The sequence below is a fragment of the Ovis aries genome, chromosome 24, assembly GCF_016772045.2.
Source record: "Ovis aries strain OAR_USU_Benz2616 breed Rambouillet chromosome 24, ARS-UI_Ramb_v3.0, whole genome shotgun sequence".
Lineage (NCBI taxonomy): Eukaryota > Metazoa > Chordata > Mammalia > Artiodactyla > Bovidae > Ovis > Ovis aries.
Genome location: NC_056077.1, coordinates 26615531 through 26629398, shown reverse-complemented (window position 1 = coordinate 26629398; position 13868 = coordinate 26615531). Strand labels below are relative to the sequence as shown.

The following is a 13868-nucleotide window of genomic DNA, read 5'->3' as shown; positions in this document are numbered from 1 at the left end:
CGTGCCCAACTCTTAGCGACCCCTTGGACTGCAGCCCACCAGGCTCCTCCGTCCATGGGATTTGAGATGCTATCTGGTACAGGACAATTTGACACTACAGAAGCTCAAATACAGTGCCCTCCTTTGTTACATGAACAATTAAAAACAGTGGCCCTTGAAGCTTGGGATCAAGTTACTCCTCAAGGGAGCCTACAGGTAGCTACACTAAAATATTGCAAGGACCTAATGAAATGTATGCTGATAGTTTAGCTAGCTTTGAAACTGCTATTTCCCGTACTGTAATTGGAGAAGAAGCCAAAGGCCAACTAGAGAAATTACTTGCTTATGACAATGCAAATCAGGAATGTCAAAAGGATTATGTGAAGGCTTGTTGCAATCTAGGATCAGAAACTCAAAAGATGCAAATGCTAGCTGAAACAATGGTTGCTGCCTTAAGAAAGGGAAATGAAGGATGCTTTACATGTGGAGATAAGAACCATTTAAAAAGGGACTGCCTTAAGAAAGCTACTAAAAAACCTCCAAAAATCTCCCCCCACAAACCTTCGGTCTTTTACTTGGCTGATCTAGTTTGACTTCTAAAGGAATTACTGTTCACCCTGGGGTCATTGATTCAGATTATAAAGGAGAAATTCAAATTATGATGTCATCTCAGATTTTACAGCAATTCAAAAAGGGGGATAAAATTGCTCAATTACTTCTTTTACATTTCTATTAACTCCTCTAATGATGTACGGACAGGTGGATTGGGCAGTACAGATCAAAAACAGTCCTTTTGGACATCATTAGTATCTGAATTTGCCCGACCGACTATAAATATCAAAATTAATGGTAAAAGATTTTCTGGTCTCCTCGACACTGGATCTGATATTACTAGTATTTCCAAACATTTATGGCCCAAATCCTGGCCTGTAAAAAAATTTGCCTAACTGCAGGGATTTCTCAAACCAATTTATCAGAGTACTCAAATTTACCCATGTGAGGGACCAGAAAGCCAACCTGCAACATTAAGACCTTATGTGATAGATGCACCCCCTAATCTAATAGGAAGGGACTTACTTATGCAATGGCAAACTCAGATATACATTCCACATTTTTCCTAGGGGCCACTGCTCATTTAAGAAACAATACAATTATTAAAATAACTTGGAAGAATGACAAGCCTATTTGGACAGAGCAGTGGCCCCTTAAGAATGAGAAATTACAGGTGGCTAAGGAACCACCCTTATGGCAGAAAGTGAAGAGGAACTAAAAGCCTCTTGATGAAAGTGAAAGTGGAGAGTGAAAAAGTTGGCTTAAAGCTCAACATTCAGAAAACAAAGATCATGGCATCCGGTCCCATCACTCCATGGCAAATAGATGGGGAAACAGTGTCAGACTTTATTTTTGGGGGCTCCCAAATCACTGCAGATGGTGACTGCAGCCATGAAACTAAAAGACACTTACTCCTTGGAAGAAAAGTTATGACCAACCTAGATAGCACAACTAAGGTCCATCTAGTCAAGGCTATGGTTTTTCCTGTGGTCATGCATGGATATGAAAGTTGGACTGTGAAGAAGGCTGAGTGCCGAAGAATTGATGCTCCAACAGTTGTGGTGTTGGAGAAGACTCTTGAGAGTCCCTTGGACTGCAAGGAGATTCAACCAGTCCATTCTGAAGGAGATTAGCCCTGGGATTTCTTTGGAAGGAATGATGCTGAAGCTGAAACTCTAGTACTTTGGCCACCTCATGCGAAGAGTTGATTCATTGGAAAAAACTCTGGTGATAGGAAGGATTGGGGGCAGGAGGAGAAGAGGACAACAGAGGATGAGATGGCTGGATGGCATCACGGACTCGATGGACATGAGTCTGAGTGAACTCTGGAAGTTGGTGATGGACAGGGAGGCCTGGCGTGCTGCGATTCATGGGGTCGCAGAGTCGGACACGACTGAGCGACTGAGCGACTGAACTGAAGGAACTTATAGATACACAACTAGAATTAAAGCATATTGAGGAATCTTGTTCTCCTTGGAACTCTATTTTTGTTATAAAAAAGAAATCTAACAAATGGCGTCTCCTAATAGACCTTAGAAAACTTAATGTATCTATGAAACCTATGGGTGCACCAGGAATCCCATCACCTACCACTGTTCCTCAAAACTGGCACATTATTATTATTGATTTACAAGCTTGCTTTTTTAATATACCTTTACATCCTTTAGATCAAGAGAGATTCGCTTTCTCTCTCCCTTATCCTAATCATATCGGACCTCATAAACGGTACCAATGGACTGTACTGCCACAGGGGATGATGAATTCTCCCACCATGTGTCAGTCCTATGTAGCTAAAGCCCTTGAGCCTGTAAGAAAACAATTTCCTAACTTTCTTGTTATTCACTATATGGATAATATATTGTTTTCGGCTCCATCTATCTCAGAAACTCAACATATGTTTGATATAGCTCAACTATGCTTAAAAAACTCTGGATTAATCATTGCCCCTGAAAAAATTCAAACCTCTACACCTTACCATTGCTTGGGGTTTGTTGTTAATAGACAATGTATTACTCCTCAACTAACTCAGATCCGTACTGATAAATTATCAACCTTAAATGATTCTCAAAGGCTCTTAGGTGATATAAATTGGATTAGACCTTCTTTGCTGCTGCTGCTGCTGCTAAGTTGCTTCAGTCATGTCCGACTCTGTGCAACCCCATAGATGGCAGCCCACCAGGCTCCCTCGTCCCTGGGATTCTCCAGGCAAGAACACTGGAGTGGGTTGCCATTTCCTTCTCCAATGCATGAAAGTGAAAAGTGAAAGTGAAGTTGCTCAGTCGTGTCCGACTCTTTGCGACCCCATGGACTGCAGCCCACCAGGCTCCTCCATCCATGGGATTGTCCAGGCAAGAGTACTAGAGTGGGGTGCCATCGCCTTCTCCAAGACCTTCTTGGGGCATTGCTAATTATCAACTCAATTTAATACTTTAAAAGGAGATCCTGATTTAAATAGCCCTCATTCACTTTCTCAAGAGGCACGAGAGGAACTCTATTTAATGCAAAATAAATTACAAAAACAATTTCTTACTCGAGTAAAACTAGATTTACCTCTAAAATTATTTATACTCCCCTCTCTTCATTCTCCCACAGGACTTCTTACCCAACAAGAACACCCAGTAGAATGGATCTATACCCATTTTAGGGTTAAAGTCACTTACACCCTACCTTGATTTAATTGCTCTAATCATTATCAATGGAAGAAATAGGACTAAAACTCTAATTGGCTCTGATCCTCATAAAATTGTAGTACTTATCAATAAATCTCAATTTGAGAAAGCATTACAGACTTCTACTGATTTCCAAATAGCTTTTCTGGAATATTTTGGAGAAATTTCATTTCATTATCCTTCTGGTAAGCTGTGGAATTTCTTCAAAAATACTGAATTTATTATTTCCCACATTATCAGCTCACAGCCTATACCACAAGCTGAGGTTTTTTTTAACACAGATGGGACTAAAAATGCCAAAGCTTCATTCTGGTCTCTTAAGGAATATAAAGTCTTTTATACTACATTTCATTCTGCTCAACAAAAATGAATTATATGCTCTTATTCAAGTTATTTGCCTACATCCTTACCCCCTTAATATAGTCTGACTCTATATTCAGTTTTTGTATTACAAAATACAGAAACCTCCACCATAAACTCCAATCAGCCTATTATTCAACAACTCTTTTTCGAACTACAATCTGTTGTTAGACACTGCAATTCTCCCATTTATATTACACATATTCAAGCACATTCTTGCCTTCCCGGTCCCATGACTCATGATACTCCAGAGGAGAAGCATGCTCTGTTGCATAACAATGCTGGCTCCCTACACCAGCTATGGAAAATCCCATACTGCCAGGCTAAAGAAATTATTAGTAATTGCTCTACTTGTAGATCCTACATCTTCAACCCATTGTACAAGGTATTAATCCTCGCGGTTTGCAACCTAATGAACTATGGCAAATGGATGTAACTCATTGCCCTGAACTTTCTCCATTTTCTTTCTTGCATGTCTGTATCGACACTAATTCTTCTTTTATTTGGGCCACACCTCTTTGTGGTGAGGCTACACAACACGTTACAACTCACTTATTAGCTTGTTTTGCTATAATGGGAACTCCTAGTTCTATAAAAACAGACAATGGCCCTGCTTATATTTCTAGACACTTTAAACAATTTTTACAATCTTTTTCTATTAAACATATTACAGGTATTCTGTATAATCCACAAGCACAAGGCATAGTCAAACGAGCACATCACACACTAAAGTTGCAAATAAAAAAATTTAAAAAGGGGGAATACACAGGAACACTACTGTCTTCCTTATCTAAAGCAGACTTTACTAGATTCCAATGTAAGATATTTTCTAAACCTATAACTATTGTTAATACAGCTTTGTTTTAAATTTTTTAAACTTACCACAGGGAGATATCTTAACAAGAGCAGAAAAGCATTTCAAGGAATTGAAGGACACTTCTCTTTCTCTGTCCATTTGGTACAAAGACGGGTTAACAAAACAGTGGAAATCTGGGAAACTAACCTTACAGGGAAAGGGGTATGCTTGTATTTCCACAGATGGATCCAACGAACTCACATGGCTTCCTCTTTGGAAGATTCGACCCAAGGGGGCCTCTGGCCTTCAAAATAGAGATGAAACAACAAAAGCCCCAGGAGGAAGAAATTCCAATACCGGCCATGGCGGCTCTAAAGCTCTCTGGGAAGCACCGCCCTTGGTGGCATCAACCTTATGATCTCCCCACTTGCGGACAAATAAAACCCTTACTAATTGAGCTGAAAATTTGGTCTCTCAACAGGGAATACCTCGAAGTCCTGAATACATTCTCCTGGCAATGCTCAGTCTGCTTGCCCGTGCCTCCCCCGTTCAAGCTCTAATTAATCATACTTACTGGGCTTACGTACCCAGCCCCCCTCTACTACAGGTGGTCGAATGGACGGAGAGAGGACTAATCATTTCAACCAATGACTCTATACATATGCCTGCTCCCTGGAACATTAAAGGGCCCTCACACCCTTCGAAGAATGAAAACTAATATTTCTCTAGGTTGTGAAGTCCTTCCTTCGTGCCTGGGCCCAGTAGAATTATGCATAAACGTTAGCCGACAAACTTGGGCTTTTACCCTGCCTCCCAAAAAAGATTTTTGAACGTTGTTTGGATTATTTACTGCCTTTTCTTTGTCTGTGAACCATGTTTATACTACTGAGACTTTAGGGAAAGAGTTAGGGAAAGAACAAAGAACATTATGCAAAGGGTTTACTTATAAGAACTTTACATATACTCCTGTTTGTTGGGACAAATGTCAAGCCAAATCAGGAAAATTAATGTCTGTGGCTAATCATATAACTGTTGATTGGGGACCCCATGGTACGTGGTTATCTAACTGCTCAGATGTTAACAGCACTGTGTGTGATCACACTGCTCAAGCGGCATGGAAGGTTAATGACACTGCGATGGAGCACCACCATGACAGAGGACTTCTCAGTTGGCTTGATGGTGGACTGGCCCCACCTAGTCCTAGGATCGTTCTCGATAAACAGAGTGGGCCTGAACAATGGGACATTTGGAAACTTGCTGCGAGCACCAAAGAACTTGGGACTTGGGACCGGACATTTCACAGGGACCAGTCGTAGTCAAAGTAACTATTTATTCCACTATAATCAATCATATTTTATACAGGCCTGTGTCCCACTTCCTTTTGTTATAGCCATAGGAAATTTACAATTCAATAAGACTTTACATTCTGTAACTTGTATTAATTGCAAACTATATACTTAAGTCCTCTATTTCTTTAAGAAATGATTCCCTTTTGATTCTTCGATCTCGACGTAATTTGTGGTTACCGATAAACCTCCAACAACCCTGGGACGAAGGTCCCATGGCTGGACTTGCTTCCAGACTACTTACTAAACTGCTCCAACGATCTAAACGATTCGTTGGATGGCTGATTCTTGGCATTTTGGGGTTAACAGCTATTTGCACCACTGCTGCTGTTGCTGCTTTACACACCTCGATTCAAACACATAATGTTATCCAAAATTGGACTGAAGATGCTCATAATATGTGGGCTACTCAGGCTCAGGTAGATGACGATATTCAAGAGGAAATACAGGAACTAAAAACAGCCATCAAATGGGTCAGAGATCAATTAATAGATTTGCAAAAACAAGTGATACTAAAATGTGATTGGAATTCTACTCAATTTTGTGTTACTCCTGTTCATTTCAATCATAGTGCCTACAAATGGGAAAAAATCAAATTTCATTTACAAAATGTACATGATAATGCCTCTCTGAATGTACAATTACTGCAAAAGGAAATCTTTGAAACCTTTTCTAAACGTCTGCCCTCTTCCACTAATTTGGAAACTTTAGCTGAACAATTAGCTGATCAATTATCTGGGCTAGAGCCACGAGGATGGTTTCAAAGTATTACCCACAGCATCGGGTCTGGAACTGTAACTTTGGTGACTGTCATTGTTGTTCATCATTGCCTTTCTATAAGGCTGGTTAATACTAAACCAACTCAATTGGTCAGGACCCTTTTTACAAATATGATAAAATAGGGGGAACTGTCACGAAGCATTTAACAGGAGGCTTCCTGTGTGCTCTTTTGGATCTGTCATGAATCTTCTGTTCCAAACCACTCTCGGGGCTGAGGAATGCATGCATTTCCTTCGTTAGTTTTTCCATACGGTGGAACTATTACGACCCTCTTCCTTTTTATGAACCATACGGTAAAAGTCATTATTTACAACCCTCTCTCTTTGATATGGATTGCCTTATGTTTCCTTGATAATTTGTAAGTCTGGACTTTTGATCTTAATCTTACAAGGTAGCTGAACAAAGCTACCTTGTAAGACAGTATATATACCCACACTATGTTGAATAAAACACCCTTGTTCCATCAGAGCTTGGGTCCCCGTGTCTTTCTTCCTGTTTCTCTCTCTTTCTCAGGCTAATTCTTTGGAGTGCAGAAGCCCGCTGAGCTCACTTCCTTGCCCAGTCTTGCAAGACCCTCATGAGAGGGTGTCCTGTGCCTACGTGAAGCAGTGCAAGCCCCGTGTCAAGGGCTTTATTGGTTTTCTGTGTAAACCAAGGAACATCAGCCTCTTTCTCTCTCTCTTTTACTTTTTTATTGTCGACTCTGGACCACCACGTTCCGATCCATTAAAGGACCTCAACAGAGATGAGAACCCTTCCCCCACCGTCAGCACTGCAGGAGGGTGTCCACGTCTCAGGTGCCCACACATACACAGCCTGCTGACCAGACCTCGGCGCCTGGCTCAGACAGACAGTACAGGCGCTAAGGCATTCATTCTCTGCTCCAGGCACTTAACGTTTAAGGCTGTGACCACCCAGGTCCTCACAAAGTTAAACTGGACCTCTGCCTGCACTGGATTAACTACTCATCAAACTACCTTCCTTCAATGGAACTCTGAGCGAGGCTGCTAGTGTCTGTGGCCAAAGAGTCATAGAGGACACCATCCCTGACACTCTGCCCTTCTGAAGCGGCATCGGAAGAAATGCCTTCTGAATCAGTGTCAGAAAATATCTTGTTCCCACCAGTCTGGGTGTTTGGGGGAGAATGGACACATGTATATATATATGGGTGAGTTACTGCTATGCACTTGAAAGAATCTCAACACTGTCAACTGGCTACACTCCAATACAAAATAAAAAGATTTTAAAAATACATTTTGAAAACAGGAAAAGAAAATATCTTGTCCCCCCTGGAATGGCTACCCGTCTCCACTGGCACATGGAAAGTGACATCTTTGATCCGTCTCCTTTGACTCCTGCCAAAAGAGACGATTGTTAAATGAAGACAGAGGGTTTTGTGTTTTCTGCAAAAGCAGGAGGAAAACTGCTGGGAAGAGCTGAAGGCTCAGATGAAGGAAGAGCAGAGTAGGTGATGAAGCAGCATGTGCTCCTGGGGCCTCTGCAGTTTCACGAGAGGTTTACCACAAATATCAGGAAGAAGAGCTGACAGGCACCACAGCACCCGGTAAGGGCCACGTGGGTACGAATACCACCACGTTCTCCCCACCCAGACGCAGAGCTCCTGTGGGCACGGCTGGTGTCTTATCTGCCTCACTCGCTCTTCTGTTCCCAGCGTGGTATCTGGAGGAGAGGACTCCTTACTTAATATTTAGTGACTGAACGTAAGAAGTTCTGAGAGTCTGAAAGAGTCAAATGGCAGCACAACTGCCAGGGACCTGTACTTCTGAAACAAGCTTTAAGTGTTAAACTCTGGAAAGTCGAGGCCAGAGAAGAGCCCACACCATCTGGCTGCAGAAGCGGTCACCTCCCTCTGCCTCGCTCTGCCGGCAGTCAATCTGAGAAGGGAACGTCTGCCTTTTACTTTCAAATGAATGTGAGTCACTCTGACCTATACAAGCCAAACTCCAGGCCCTCTAGTGGGAAAGGGCCCCACAGTGAACCTTCTAATCAGGAGAAGATGGGGGTGGGCAAGGGCAGGCTGGAAAGCCAAGAAAGCAACACCTCCGACCAGAGTTCACCGTGTCCCCTCCCTGCCAGTCAGCCCCACCCTTTTTTGTTTCTGCTCCCCATCAGACCCCTTTGACTAAGCTAAAAACCCTGGAAAGCTTCTCCTCTCCCATCTGGTCCCCAATTTGATCTCAGAACCTGCCTCTTGTTTTTCCAGCCCCACTGACATTGCCTCAGCCCAACTCCATCATATCTTATGCCTGGTCTCCAAGCTAGGCTTGAATCTCACCCAGTCTGTTCTCTGTGTGGCAGCCGGGCATTTCTCTCCTGCTCTTGTACCATCTTTGGCTTCCTATTGCCTCCAAGATAAAGTCCAAGTATTGAAGGCCCTCCCCTCTCCCAGCCACACAGGGCTAGTTCTCACTCCCCAAATGCCTGTGCCCTGCATGTGCTCCTCCACAGCCCAGGCACACTCCATCTTGTCTGCCTACCCATCCTTAGCTCAAGTTTCTCTTCCTCCCTGAGAGGGTCCCAGATTCTCTGCTGGCCCACCAACTACACTGTCCTGTAACTTTTTTAGGCCATCTGTCCTTTCTGGATGGCTTGCCCCTGAAGGCAGACCCCTCACCATCCTTGTGTGTCTCTGTGGAGACTGCCCAGCACCAGGCATCACCATGGGTTATGGTCAAAACGGTTTGAAAAATACAGATATTAGTGACTTTATATGCATTACCACATTTTATGTTGACAATTCTATAGGGAGTTATTATCCCTATTTTAATGGGGGAGTAACTGAGTCTCAGCTCAAGAGACCGCCCAAGGTCAAGTGGTAGGGAAAAGGCAGCGCTGCGATTTGATATACGCCCTTCTGCCATTTACACAACAGTGGGGCCGGGGAAGAGGGACGAGAGTGGGCTCTAGAGAAGCTGGGCCCTGCAGGAGAGGCTGGGGGTCAGGATCTGCTTACACCTGAAGGGGGGGTGGGCAGGCTGGGGCCGTGGGCTCCTACAGCCCAGCACCTGGGTGAGGAAGGAGGCACCAGCAAAGCAGAGGGACAGTACTCACTTGCACTCAGCCTCCGCGTCAGCTTTGGCAGTTGTGTAGAGGCCACGCAGCTTTGTCCGGTAATAGGGAGAGACTGCAGAGTAAGCACAGGGAGACAGACGCATGGGAGTCTGTCATCCATCTCCTGGGTCATCCTGGGTCACCTGGCCCGAGTGGAAACTGCCCTTCAGGCCTAGGCAGCAGTTCATTTCGGATCAGGCAGACACACGCAGACGTCGCTTTCGAAAATGAGGCCAGCCAGTCTCAGCTCGCACCCACCCCCTCCTCACCTTTCTCTCCTGAGCCCAGCTACTCACTCTTGTTCTCGGTCTGCATCCGCTCGTGGGTCTTCTGGATGTTTACTAAGTTGTGTTCACTCCTCGAACGCTCTTCCTGCAAGGACGAGGTTGACAGGACATGATGGGGCCCTTCATGCTGCTGTGCTAAGTACCCTACAGCCCTGGCCAGAGGCCTCATAAATAGGGCCCTCATTTTGTAAATCCAACTTCCAAATCCCTAAGTGCAACAGGAGTTTTTCCCCCCACCTAATGCAAAAGCAGTACAAAAGGCATTAAAGTTCAATCACAAATTATACATTTAATGACACTCCTTTATCAAAAAAGACAAAGTGATCCACAGATTCAACGCAACCTCCATCGAAATTCCAGCTGGCTTCTCTGCAGAAACTGAAAAGCTCATCCTCAAATTCATATGGAAATTCATCTGACCCAGAACAGCCAAAACAATCGAAAAAGAAAAACAAAAATAACATGGGAGAACCCACATTTCTCAATTTCAGAACTTTCTACAAAGCTGCAGTAGTCGAATGGTGTGACACTGCCATATTAATCAATGGAACAGAATTGAGAGTCTAGAAATTAACACATGTATCTATGATCAATTCATCTGGGGAAACGGGGGTAGGGAAGGAAGCTGGTACAATTCTTCCCCACATCAGTGATCCTAGGACCAAGGCTGCAAGTGAAGATGCTGGGAGCTAGGATGATTCCTAAGAAAGAAATTGTAATTTTACCTTTTAACCTTTATGTCAGAATTTCTAAAAACCTGAGGGGGTAGCCATCTGGCAAAATGGAGTTAAGAGTGAATGCAGTTATATCACATAATTGAAACAGCCCACTAATTCAGAAATCACTGAATCATGGCCAACTGTACTAAAGGCTGATCATAAATCTGGTAAATGGGCAGGACCAATTCTGTTGCAAAGGTAAAAGAAACTGCTCTGTAATTCTTGCTGTTCTATGATGAAACCAATTTTACTATGATCACACTTCATTATGTTATAACACACTGGTACTGTCGGTAAGATTTAACTATGTTTTGTTAAGTAAATCAAAAGCTAATACTGATAGTGATGACCAAATGTATTAAGAGATTGAGTCAAAGTCTTTTGAGAATGAAATACTGATAAAAAATGACTAGCCTGAGGAGGAACTGGATTTGACTCATCAGCTAATTTTAATGCTAAACAGTTTCACATAAATCTCTCGTAAGGTACAGAGAGTGGAAAATGAAAGAGGAAATTGGGTAACCAAGTTAGCACAAAAATATGAAAGCACACGTAATGGTTCTATAGAACAGATTTAGTTGTTTCTTTAAGTCTATCTCGACCCTACAAAGATTCCTGCAAATGTCAGGCATATTCATCCTGATACTACTCTATCTGGTATACCTGTATCTGCTATATAAATGCTGTGCATGCATGCAAAGTCGCTTCGGTTGTGTCCAACTCTGTGTGACCCTATGGACTGTAGCCTGCCAGGCTCCTCTGTCCATGGCTATTCTCCTGGAAAGAATACTGGAGTGGGTTGTCATGCCCTTGTCTATAAATGCTATACTAAATGTAAATGTTCAAATGATTATTTTGCTGTAACAGAGCCTAGGCCAAGGGCTAAGGGAGGTGGGTATGCAGTTAAGGATTAATTCAGCAGGCTAGGGTTTTCGAAGGCTAGGCGTTTCAAAACAGGGTTGGCCCTTGACCAGCTCTTGGGAAATAACCTCTAAACATACCTGGAATATTTTGCCTGATAAGAGTGTCTCTGTTTACCTGGAACAAGGAGGTGGAGGCATACGGAAAGTGACTGCTACTGGGTATGGGGCTTTTTTGAAAATGTTCTGAAATTGATGACAGTGATGGTTGCACAACACTTTGAATATTGGCTTCAAATTGAACTGTACACCTTAAGTGGGTGAACCGTATGTGAATACAGCTCAGTATCGCAATATTGCTGTTACTAACCAAAAAGAACCATGAAATCCTGCACGTGACAGAAAATCCAATAGGCACGGCGGGTCATACCCTACCTGCTGCTCCTCTCACCTTCATGACATCATTGTGGTGCCGGCGTGTCCAATCTGTTTGAACACAACTGCCCCTGCCCCCTCCACAGTTCAGTATCACAGCCCATGAGCCCCTCTAGGAGTGGAGGGCTGTGGCTTTTTACCTGGGTTTGCTTGATCAGCTGATGGAGCTCCGTGAGCAGTTCTGCAATTCGGGAATCAGCAGACACGAGGGCCATGGTATACAGAGGCGCCTGCGAGGAGGGGAGGAAAAGAGAACTTATTAGTGGCTGTTGTGGGTTTAACCATTCTTCTGGTTAGGACGCTGCAGTCCTAACCTCTGGTACTTGTGAATGTGACCTCATATAGAAATAGCGTCCTTGCAGATATAATTAAGATGTGTGTTAAGATGAGATCATACTGGAAAAGGGTGGGCCTTAGTCCAACACGAGGGCTTCCCTGGTGGTTCATGCAGCTTCCCAGGTGACACAGTGGTAAAGACACACAGGTAAAGCTGCCTGCCAAGGCAGGAGACATAAGAGACGTGGGTTCAGTCCCCGTGTTGGGAAGATCCCCTGGAGCAGGAAATGGAAACATGCTCAATTTCCTTGCCTGGAAAATTCCATGGACAGAGAAGCCTGGTGGGCTACAGTCTATGGGGTCTCAGAGAGTCAGGCATGACTGTGTACACACACACATAGCCCAATATGTCTTGTGTCCATGTAAGAGAAGAAACAAGAGACACACAGAGAGAATGCCAGGTGGAGAGACAGACATATACAGAGGGAAGACAGCCATCTGACAGAGGCAGAGACTGGAGGTAGGCAGCTGCAAGCTAAGGAGTGCCAACGATTGCTGGCAACCACTAGAAACTGGGAGAGAGATATGGAACATACTTTCCTTCTGAGCCCCCAAGAAGGACCCTACCCTTGATTCTGCAACTAACAGAACTGCTTGAGTTTGGAATTCTAGCCTTCAGATCAGTGAAAGAATACATTTCTTTTGTTTGTAGTCATCTAGTTTATGGTCATTTGTTTATAGCAGCCCAAGGAAACTAATACAGTGGCAAGTGGTCCTGGAATTCTTCCCCAGTCCAATGATGCTTGGATTCGGTACGTTCAAACAAGTCAGGAGTACTTAGTAAGTACCTTTCAAAAGCAGCTCTTGGATTCAAGCATTCTGGTTTACCCTCCTCCCGCCTTTTTTTTTAAACTTTGCTTCCCTGATAGCTCAGCTGGTAAAGAATCCACCTGCAATGCAGGAGACTCTGGTTCAATTCCTGGGTCAGGAAGATCCGCTGGAGAAGGGATAGGCTACCCACACCAGTATTCTTGGGCTTCCCTTGTAGCTTAACTGGTAAAGAATCCGTCTGCAATGCCGGAGACCTGGGTTTGATCCCTGGATTGGGAAGATCCCCTGGAGAAGAGAAAAGCTACCCACTCCAGTATTCTGACGTGGAGAACTCCATGGACTATATAGTGCATGGGATTGCAAAGAATCGGACACGACTGAGAGACTTTCACTTTGCCCTTTTTTTAAATCTGTAAAATGAACACTCAAATAAGATCTTATATGAAGACACATTCCAAGTCATAAAGCACTGTTACCTTTTTTTTTTTTTTTACTGCAGAGGGAAGAGAAATTAACTACTAAAAGTTTCGAACTTAAGGTAAGATAAATGTATTCTGATGAAAATAAAATGCAACAGTAGATAAGCAGGATAAAAGACAATAATAGGCGATTTTAAAAGCAAGCTACTGTTTTGCCAAGATACAACCTAAATGTCCATCAACAGATGAATGGATAAAGATGATGTGGTATAGGTATGCAATGGAATACTACTCAGCCATAAAAAAGAATGAAATAATACCATTTGCAGCAACATGGATGTAACTGAAGACTATCATACTAAGTGAAATCAGTCAGAAAGAGAGAGAAAAATACCATATGATATCACTTATATATGGAATTTAAAACATGATTCAAATGAAATCTATCTATGAAACAGAAACAGAATCATGGACACAAAGAACAGAC

The 13868-nt window shown here is 43.2% G+C and overlaps 1 protein-coding gene across 3 annotated transcripts in view; it reads right to left on the bottom strand.

Annotated features, from left to right (window-relative positions):
* SGF29 (SAGA complex associated factor 29) overlaps window positions 1-13868 on the bottom strand; it is a 32286-nt gene that overhangs the window by 7780 nt on the left and 10638 nt on the right. For all 3 annotated transcript variants that reach the window (XM_060406247.1, XM_012104339.4, XM_012104338.4), the window contains 3 exons: window positions 11996-12085; window positions 9851-9926; window positions 9555-9627 (listed from right to left, as the gene is read on the bottom strand). In XM_060406247.1, coding sequence (XP_060262230.1) covers window positions 9555-9627; window positions 9851-9926; window positions 11996-12070 — 224 coding nt within the window. In that variant the 5' untranslated portion in view covers window positions 12071-12085. The remainder of the gene's footprint in view (window positions 1-9554; window positions 9628-9850; window positions 9927-11995; window positions 12086-13868) is intronic.